Source organism: Terrapene carolina, unplaced genomic scaffold, assembly GCF_002925995.2.
Source record: "Terrapene carolina triunguis isolate 2854851 unplaced genomic scaffold, T_m_triunguis-2.0 Scaffold111, whole genome shotgun sequence".
NCBI lineage: Eukaryota > Metazoa > Chordata > Testudines > Emydidae > Terrapene > Terrapene triunguis.
This window is the reverse complement of record NW_020664462.1, coordinates 20,727,671-20,738,603: the sequence shown is the minus strand read 5'-3', so window position 1 is coordinate 20,738,603 and position 10,933 is coordinate 20,727,671. Positions and strand designations below refer to the sequence as shown.

The window sequence follows — 10,933 nt, the reverse complement described above, 5'->3', positions numbered from 1 at the left end:
TTGTTCTATGATCATTCCTGGAGTTGCCTGGGAGGGAACTATGTCATTAGCAGAGCTCAGATGTTGCTCAACTTGGCTTGCTGGTGCTTTCTTGATAACTTTGCCCAGGACTGAAAGATGAGATACTGGGTAGCAGTTCACAGGTTGTTAGCACCAAGTGACAGCTTTCTGAGAATGGGCCAGACTGTCATCTTTTTTGGGTTGGACTGGTAGAATGCCCTCCCTGGGGACTGGCAAAACCACAAAGACAACCATTCCCATAGCCTGGCAACACTCCAGTTAGAAGTAAAATAAAATTGTGTAAAACACTTTAGAACCTTAAAAAAATTATTTAAATTTGAATTAAATCTTAGAAATAGATTACTGTCCAAGAGTACTCTTTTTGTTTTTAATTAGGATGTGCTTTTCTTTTAAAGCTCATAACCAATATTGTGCACGTACAGCATTTAAATATGGAAGGCAATTGAATGCTAATTTCTATTTGTCTACGCAGAGATCTGATTTCTACAGTGCTCTAAAGTGCTGTGCGTTAATTGATCCACACAAACCCTTCTGGTGTGCACTACATGTTCTCTGTCTAGTCTTTGAGATAGTGCACTTTCAAATAGTGTGCACCAGGAGGGTCTACATGGACCTATTAACGTCCAACATGTTAATGCGCTTTAGAAATCACATCCCCATACAGCACATTATTGTATCATGATAAAGTACTTATTTTCACCACATTAACAGAAGAGGACAGCACTGGTCACGACTAGAATAACTAGAAGAGAGATTAGAGAAGGTCTAGAGTCAAAGCCAAAAAGACCAAAAAAGTTACTGGTTACTCCCACGTATTTTCCATATGCCTCCAGATCCAGAACATGGAAGTAAGTTGTTTAGGGACTTGTTTAGTTGAGCTCCCCAACAGGCCAAACAATTCACTGCCCTTGCATGGTGGTAGACATGTGTGTGTGTGTGTTTTCTGCGTCACTTGTACAGTACAATATCCTGCAAAAGGCTCTATATGTGTGGACCGATGCTTCCACAAAGAGACCCTTTCTTTGACTTCAAGGTAGTATTGGTCCAAACTTGCAGACCCTTTCAGAGGACCAGGGCTTTAGGTTGTAAGGCCATCAGGGCAGAGACTGTTTATTTTGTGTCTTGTGCAATGTAGATTACACTGTCTGTGGATAATCAATACGTTTGATGCAGAATGCAAAGCCCAGCTTTACAAGACCTGCTTTTAGAGGATTAGATAGATGTGCCTAGGCACATGTGAGTCAAATTAAGACCTTTACACAGAATTTACTTGATTTTATTAAAGGTTTAAATCAAAACGTTAGTATCATTTTATGTTCTTTTTATATATTTAATTTTAAAAAAAATCTATGTAGAGTTCAACCCTGTCTAACCAAAAAGTTTCAGGGGCACAAAACATTTGAATATACAGGGGTCTGAATAACAGGGAGTGTGACAGCCTAAGTGCTGCACAGCCCGGGGTGTAACCTAGATGCAGACAACAGGGAGTTTGAGATTAAAGAGGTTCCAATAAACAGGGCTTTACTGTACTCCTATGGCTTACTGCAAATGGAGCAGACACTGAGGACATTAATTATTTAGCAGAACTTTTTCTTTAATATTATTTTCTTCTGTGTTAGCAATCTAGGGGTTCCAGATTCATATTCTTTAATCACATGACAACTAAGAAGGGAAATGCCCTGAAGAAAAAGGTTCCTTGTCACTTAAATGGGCAATCTACCTGCTGTGTAACCTTTTATTTTCTTAGGAAATATGTAATGTTTTGTGGTCATGCTTTTCTATGGAACGCTGTTGCCATCTTTCTCCTCCATATAAGCCCCACTGTACCAGTTACCTTCATTGCCTGGTTTCCTAAACGAAGTGCCGCAGAGTGTAATATGTCCGTTTTGAAATCAGACTGAGTCCCAACACACTCATTTGTTTGCTGCACTCACAAGGAAGGGCAAAAGAGCTATTTGCCCTTCATTATGAATTTAGCAAACAAATATGCCTTTAAATAACTAAACACGCAATGGGAATCTTGCATAAGATTTGGGGGTACAGTGTTTCTTCAACAGTCACCCAGATTCTTCCCCTGGAAGCAATAATCTGCAATAAATGAACTAGTTAATAACTATTTGGTTAGGGGAAATAGTCCCAGCATTTCAGTGTGTCGGGAAGCATAATATTCTGAGTCCATATGGTCTACAAAAAAAAAAAAAAAAAAAAAGCCTTACAATCCCTTTTGTAGCATCCCTTCTTGTAAGCTGCCCCTTAGGCTTTTCCCAGATAAACTGGCAGTATGTTTTTATTCCCTACAGTGCAGTTCTCCCTTCCTTTCTATCAGGTCCTAGGCATATCCGTCAGCCCAAATGGGAGCTGAGTTTGCAAGCTGACAGGGGATGGAGAGGGCTGGTGGTGCTGATGTCAGAGCCAAGAGACAGTTGTGATTGGATCTAATTAGACTTTGCAGCAGCAAATAGACAAGCTCCCTGCATGATTGGCTTCAAAGTGGCTGGTGCCAAACAACTAGCAGAGGTGCAAAAAGTAGAAGCAGTGCATTTACAGCCCTGATAAAGGAAGGCAGCCGGAGTGAGAGCTACCGGGCTCTTGAGCAGCTTCAGTCTATACCTTTCCACAGTTCTCACTACAAGCAGTTAAGCATGTCAGCTCAGAAGATCAGAGACACTTAACCCAGCTGATGCCAAGTGACAGAGAATAATTAGAAGTAAACATCACGCAGTACTAAAAAGTGAACCTTATCCACAGATCTATAAAGCAGCAAGAACCAGAGGTGAAAATATACAAGGAAGAAAAGACTCTACATTCTTGTTTACTGAACTACAGTTATGACATCAGTTCTGGGGAACAACAGAGCTTCTGGAGGTCCAAGTAGTCAACTAAAATGCAAGTCCAAAAGGAGGAGGAGAAGAAGATCAAAGAGGAAAGGTAAGGTTTGCTTTCCCTCTGCCTTTCTTTTCTTTCATTCTCTCTCTTCCTTGTTCTCTCTCTCACACGCTGTCTGGGCTGCTGCTGCTTTTGTTGTCTATTTATTTTGGACATATGCACTTTTTGTAGCCTCCAGGATGCTGTCTACACAGAACGCTGGGTACAGGGGTTGCGAAATACCCCACAATTTCATGTAGGCGGTAACAAAGAGAGCCTTGCAATTGCTGGAAGTGAGGGGATGCCTGTAAAAGGATAGGGATTGTTATTTTGTTAAAGGAAAAGGGAAGTGTTTTCTTTCCGTCTTTCTTTGTACTGGATTGAATCCGTTTAATTATCCAGGTTCTGCAGCGCAACTCAACAATCCACGGCTAGTGCTTCCTTTGACCCTGTCAGAGGTAATGTTATCACATGATTCCTAATGAAATAATACATCGAGCAGTCCTAAGAATTAAAAAAGGGAATAAAAGAAAGCGAGGCTTTGCCAGTTTTTTTTTTCCAAATACAAATCACCTTCAGGTTCAGAGTTGCTCATACAACTGACACTGGCTTTCCAATAACCTGGGACCAGTTTTAATTTATCTGAGTATTTCTCCTATGACAATTATGAACTGCCTAATAAGTCTCACTTGCACATGTCTTATGTAGCAGAAATTTAGTATGTAAAAGAGGATAGAGGATACACCATCTTGTTGGTAATGAAACAAGCTGAAAATCAGTGTGGGGAGAAAAGCAGTTTTCTGACAGGTTGCTACTTACAAACTGTTATTTTTGCCTTGTTATTAATATTTGCCTAAGCTTGCTGTAGTAAAGTTAATACATGCATTAATTCTGATCCACTTCTCTAACCAAACCTGCATTATAGAAATGCTAGATTTGTAATTACTCTAATCCAAAAATAAGTGAAGCTACAGAATGTCATTGCAGACTGTGAGTATGCCTTAGATAAAAGCTTTTCCCGAGACAGTCTTGCTTTCTCATAGAGAGGGAATAAGACACTACTGCCACATTCCTGGTGCTATGCCTGAACAGTTAAAGTTAAGATATTGCAAGTACTTGAAAGTAAAATAAAATTGATTTAATAAGCAGAATGTCAGAAATGCCCAACTGCAATTTGTTAGACTATAAAGATGCTAATACAAAAGGGTTTACCAGAGCTGTAAATTCCACCTAGTCTGTAATTGTCATTGCTTCCGAGGCCTAAGATAAGTTTCTGTCAGCTAGCTCATCAGCTCAAGCTGTTCTTTTAAAGCCTTTGAGTACATTATTTCTTTTTCAGATTCTGGAAATTAACCAGACAGTTTGCAAGCCCTAAATGTCAATTATTCTTGTGTCTTTTAATTATTGCCTCACATGAAAGCCATTGGGCGCGCATCCCGATAACTTTCTAGAAAGGCTTCAAAACAGGCTTTCTGTGGCGACTTGCAATAACTAGCCAAATGCTAAAAGGGGAACTCTGCATAATTGGATTGTCACTATTATATGTTTACCAGAAACTCCATCTTTTTGTTCAAAATTTTAGTAACAAATAGTGCCCTAAAAGTACCAATAAGTAAAAGTAAGTGTACGTGAATGGATACTTGAAATAGAAAAGCAGCAAGCTGCATGTAACCTTGACTTATTTCAACAAATCTTTAATATTTTCTAATAGCTCATACCAAAGGGGCTTCTACAATTGTGCTTTATGCTGTGTCACAAAAGAAATATTATCTAAAGTACCAAGCAAGGGAAAAGTCCACCCCACAATTAATGTGGATTAAATCTGTTAGTTTGTAAGGCTCTCTGCTTTTACCGAAACCTAGCTCTACTGACTTTGTAATAAGTTATATGTGCTTTAGCAAATCTACTTATCCGGACGTTAAAATTTGGCCACAGACTGTTATCCTAAACTTGTATACAGAAATGAATCAATAATTTATTTAACTATAGAAGAAAGATTCAAAGGCTAATTACACTTGTTAGTTTTGTTTCTAAGACAACAGAAAAAAGTGAAGATCTTTAACAAGGTGCCGTTTCCTATAAACTCTGTGTTTTGCTGAAATAATATGGAAGTTAGGCATCTTCTTCAGACAGCAAAGTTGCTAAATGATAACTATTTGCAGAATGCACAACTGGAATTTGGTAGAATTCCTGAAAGGAATTGATACATTTGTCCAATAGTAGATAGACAACTTTCAGGATCTAATTTCTGATTCCTTGGAATATGTACATTTGTAACCAGTTTCTGAATATTTTAACTGGTTAGCATGTGAATTGTGTTATTATTCTAATTTCCCTGCCCATAGGCTCATAGTGCACACTCACAAAAATTCATATGCACATGAATATATGATGACAACTTAAGGAAAACCCAATATTAAACCTGTTGGATCTGTTTTTTAGGTCACACCAGTTTCCATACTGATTGTATGTTTTTTTTTACTAAGACCAGTTAATTGCTGATACAAAGGTGTTGTTCAATGCATCAGATACATTGAGCACTCAACAAGAAAAAAAGAACACATCTTTTACATGAGTAAATATGGGTCCCACTGTTTTTCAGATACTGCGCACAATGTAATCTATTTTAATCAATTGAGAAAACCTTTTAAAAAGGATTATACCAAAGGTTTATGCATTTAACTATTTTCCAGTGTGTGTTTTACTATCTACAGCAGGTACACTTTTGGCAGGTGTTATTGAAGAAAATAAACAGGGGGTCGGGTGACTGTGTGCGTGTGTGTGTGCGCATGTATGTGTATATATGTGTGTGTGTGTATGTGTGCACACAGAGACACTCACCTCAGTGATAAATTTTAATTTAGTAGAAATCAGTGTGAGAAAATGAAATATATCTGAAGACACACACTCTTCAAGAGACATTACAAACAGATCATTTATAGAAATAAATTCCTTATGCCAGCTATATATTACATATGTGATGTGTTTATATACCAGGTTAGTAAGTTGTACTACTTTATAAAACACTTAGGCATGCTTTGGAGTAGAAGCAAGTATTACTCTCTATTTGACGCCATTCTTCATCTCTTTCTGATTTTACTTTCCAGGTTTTTGTTCATTTTCTTACACTGATTGATGTGCATTTTAATGCAATGCCTCTGTGTATCGATGTATAATCCTTTGCTGTGTTTTTCATTGATCCTGGCACTATGCTTTAGGAGTTACGTTACTTCAGAGGCAGTTACATCTGAGGGAAACAAATTACATTCTACAAAAGTTAAATTTCTGCATTTATTTAGGATAAATATAGTGAAAGGGACATACTGTCACAGGGACAGGCACTATTTCTGTATATGTAAATCAGGCAGTGGGGAATGTAACTACCATGTACTGTATGGTTCAATGTTCAAAGATATTGTTCAGTTATTTAATATTCCCTGTATTATGTTTATAGTGAATGAGTCTCAGGGCTTAGTTAAGACCCTAGCATTAGTGGTATATTCAAATGTCCATGCAGTGTGTATCACATTACAAGCATATTTACATAGAAATTTAATTTAGTTTTACACTACTTGCAGAAAGTGTATTGGAAGGCGAAAATATTCTGATATTCATAGCTATTTTGTAAGCAATTATGGTTAGGAATAGTTGCACTATCATTCAGAAAATAACTATTTTAACTCTTAATCGTATGTAAATATCATAATTTCTCAAAGGGCAGATGTAAAATAAAGACAGATATTTGCCAGAATATCAGCATGCTAATTTTCTGTAAATTACTAATGGCAGGTCTGAAGCAGTATTAATTTCATTCTTTTAATCTTTCTCTCTTAAGAGAAATATGCTTAATAATTTGGATAAATCCACGTTAACATTTAGTGGCTTGTGTCCCGTTGCAAAACAACAAAAAACACCTTGCAAATTCATATGTATCCGAGTTTGAAACATAATAGATTATAAACAGATTATTGGTAAAATTCACTCCAGAGCCCTGAACAAATTCTGTGCAGAAATAGGAAGGGAAGGGCAAGAACTTTAAAAAGAAAGTTTGTTTTCAAATGAAAATGCTTAAAAAGGGACTAAAATAAAACAGAGTTGTAACATGCTGATCATGCTGTAAAAGGCCAAGCTTCCATGAGCTTCCTCATCTTGGTGGAAATCAACATTTGGAATCTTAACGTGAAGTTGGTGGGTTGGAATGTACCACTGCTTCATTATTTTCCAATACACGACAGCAATTACATTTACTCATTGTTTGAGTGTGATTTCTTCAAATCCATTGGTTAAACTTAATCGTAGAAAAATGGAGTGAATCGCATATAAACACAAAGTGAAATGCTGCAATAGAGAGAGAGAGCTGAGCTCGCTATTGATACTGAGGGGCAAGAAATAAAAGTTGGCAAAATAAACCCAGTAAGTGCAGCGGATGGTGAGAGAGCCAGGATTATGATGCAATGAAATTCCAGAAAAAATTAATGATTGTGCTAAGGATGGAAAGAGGAAGTCAGCTTGATTCTTCATCACCCAGCAATGACAAAGTAATAAATGAGCATGTTTCATCTTGGTTCAGGGACACAACTCCTTCTCCACGACAGGATTTTGACGTGCTTCAAGATGTGCTCTGCTTATCTCGTACCCTGACAGCTCAAGAGGAAGGGACTGGATTTGGTGATAAAATTAAATTGATTAAGCCTTTATCCATCTAATTTTCAACCTTTTTTTTTAACTATTACCTCCAATTTCTAGTGATCCGTGTAATGACAGCAATTTGAGATTGCATCAAGGGCATTAGCTACGATGGCTGAACTTAAATTTAGAATAAAAATATGGGATTCATGCGTCGATATCTAAATAGTGGAGGATTTGGTTATAGCAGAATTGCCTCGTCCTAGCAACAGCATGTAAGTGAGGGGACAATAAAATTGAGCATTTTACCTTACCAGAGAGAGCAAAATATTTTGGATTAACCTTAAAATGTTTATGTAAAGGAGAAAAAGTACTAGCATATAAATCAATAATATATCCACACTGTACCTGTGCTCTCCTTGTAAATAGCTGTCTTCATTTTTTCGAACAATTAGAAATTAATTCAGGTTTTTTTGCTTTCTATTATGGCCATTCAAAATCTCTTAAAGACACCCGCAAAGCATCACAATGCAGAAAATGACTGTATGTCACTTAACATCTGTCATTTCTCTTTGTGAGTTGAGCAGGTGAATTTTCCCACACGGTTCTACACACCCAGGCTCACAAACTCCAGTTTATTAAGCGAGAGTAATGCAGTTTTTAAAACATTTACGACAGCCCTTTCTGAAGTTCTACTGATACAAATGGGAAACACTGCACTAAAAATTAAAGGTCAGTTGAAATTGCCTAATGAAATATCAAAGCCACTAAAGGTCTGTACAAACAGTTTTATTAGCTTTACTTCCATTTATGTCTGTACGTGATAGTAAAAGAAAAAGTGAAACATTAGAATATCTAATATCCAGTAATTGAACTACTTGGAAACCCTCCTGGCCAATATGCTATAGGTTTTGTGAGTAGTAATGAACCTAAATTGATTCCTACATTTAGAGCCAACTATCTCTACAACCTTCCAGGCAGTTTACAGTTTTTCCTTTGTAAACTATTAGTTATCCAGACAATAAAGCTGATATGCATCAGCAGATACATCAATCTAAAAGGGTCCATGATAGACTTGACATTTTTTATGCATCACAGCCTGATTTCCCTGTAAATTACATAAGCGCCAATAGTAAATAAAGTGCTTACATTTCTTCCCTATCTAATCTTCGTTCCCTGTTGGCTGCATTGTTTAAAATTCAGACAACCTAGCAGAGTTTGCAAAAGCATGTTGTAATTGTGAATGTAACAAAAGAGCACTTTGTTAACTCATGGAAGCAGCTTATCAACTCATAATAGTGACTAAGCCCTTGTAATTCATAAAGTAACCAAATGTGATACCTTTAGTGTACAAGTGATCTGGTGGCTTGTTGTTAAGTTTTCTTAATATCCCTTCTTTAAAAGGTGTATTTTTTTTCTTTTTTACATGCAACGAGAGAAAGCATTTACTATTTATTTGAAGTATGAAGATGTATTTCTGGACTCTGAATTAACCATAAAGCCACTCAAGGACTCTGAATTAACCACTGAAGCCACTTAATGAAAACTTGTGCTGAGTGTGCAGTAGTGGTGAGAAAGGCAAACAGAAGGTTAGGGAGAAAAACTAACAGGATGGAAAATAACACTTAAAATATTACAGCACCATTATGTATATGAATGGAACGCCCTCGGATGGAATGCTGTGTTTAATTCTGGTCATCTGGTCTCAAAAAGATATCACAGAAGTAGCGGGATCTAGAGATGTGTAACACAAAGAATTAGCGATGTGGAAAGTCTTTCATCTGAAGAGAGGAAACATGAGAGGGGAGATGGCAAAGGTATACAATTAATGAATGGTAGTAGGGAAGGTAAATCAGGTGGTCCTCTTTGCCTAGTCTTATAATACAACACTGAAACTGAAAGACAACACATTTAAAATTGATAAAAGGAAATATATTTTTATGTAACACATAAATTCATGGAGGTTAAGTCCATTAATGGCTATTAGCCAGGATGGGTAAGGAATGGTGGCTCTAGCCTCTGTTTGTCAGGGGGTGGAGATGGACAGCAGGAGAGAGATCACTTGATCATTACCTGTTAGGTTCACTCCCTCTGGGGCACCTGGCATTGGCCACTGTCGGTAGACAGGATACTGGGCTAGATGGACCTTTGGTCTGACCCAGTACGGCCGTTCTTATGTTCTTATGAACCTGCGGAACTCACTGCCTCCAGATATTTTTTACTTCAAGATCTTAATAAGATTTTTTTAATCCTGTATATATGGATACTGGGCTTGATCCTGCACAATTGAGATCAGTGAAAAGTTTATCATTGATTTAAGTGAATGCAGAATCAGGCCAGAATGAGAGCACCCATTGATGAATTAATAGGATTTTGTTTTTAAATAGGAGATATAAATCCTTGTTCTTCAAAGCATAATCCAGCCACTAACTAAAGGGGTTGGATGGGTTAGGAGAAAAGTTGCCCTACAGGAAAGCTATTCCACACCTCTTTCACCTTACTCTGGTCTCCTGGCCATTGTCAGCAATACAGTACTTCAGATTTTGCTGTTGTGTAAGATTTAAAATGCCTACAGTAAAATAGCTAGAAAAAACATATGGTTAAAATGACATGTGTGGGCAGATAATGATTTCTTTTTAAGCAAAAGAAAACCAGTGATATGAAATGACAGCCAGATATTATTATTATTTCTTTGTATTATCATAGTACCCAAATACAGTAAGTGTTTTATAATCTGTATATTTACATCAGTGGATTAGTCCTGCAACCCTTAAATAGTCTTATTTATGCAAGTGGTCCCATTGAACTGAGGATTGTGTCCCAAAGTAGTTTTAAATGCATCTGATTTTGGATATATGACACCTGCTAATATTGTTAGGCTGTCCTGATAGTAAAGGAGGTTGTTGGTTCTTTTTCTTTTCTTTTTCTTTTCTGGGGTTCAACAGTGGTTCACAACTAGATTTCAGTCTGAAATCTGCAGAACAAAGTGACTTTACCATCTTTAGATAATCTTTGCTCTCTCTAAGAGAAGCTTTGTTCAAAATTATTGGTGGAGTCATCGCTCTCTCACTGTTAATGAAACACCAGCATGAAGAGTCAAAGGTGTATGAGGAAAAAAAGTTGAATGTGACAGACTTTATATCTCCATCCTTGTAGAAAGAGATTTACACCAAATTAATTTAATATAATTGCCTGGTTCTTACCTCTTCTTAGAAGCTGAAAAATGGCTGTTTATTCTTTAAATGGTGATTGGAGGGGAAAGGGGGGAAGGCAGTTAGATGCCATGGGAAATATGAACCAGAAATAAATATCAAACAATAGCTCTGACGCCCGCACTAATGACATATCACCTTCATACCAGGCCTTAAGCTGCCACTCTACTTGCATTGTAATCTCATAGTAAGGTCCTGCTCAGCATGAG

General features: G+C 37.2%; 1 protein-coding gene across 1 annotated transcript in view; it reads left to right on the top strand.

Annotated features, from left to right (window-relative positions):
* The first annotated feature begins 2,849 nt into the window (after positions 1-2,849).
* Positions 2,850-10,933, top strand: part of ADARB2 (adenosine deaminase RNA specific B2 (inactive)) — a 414,939-nt gene continuing 406,855 nt past the window's right edge. The window contains exon 1 of the mRNA XM_024203992.2: positions 2,850-2,949. Within this exon, the coding sequence (XP_024059760.2) occupies positions 2,850-2,949 (100 nt within the window). The remainder of the gene's footprint in view (positions 2,950-10,933) is intronic.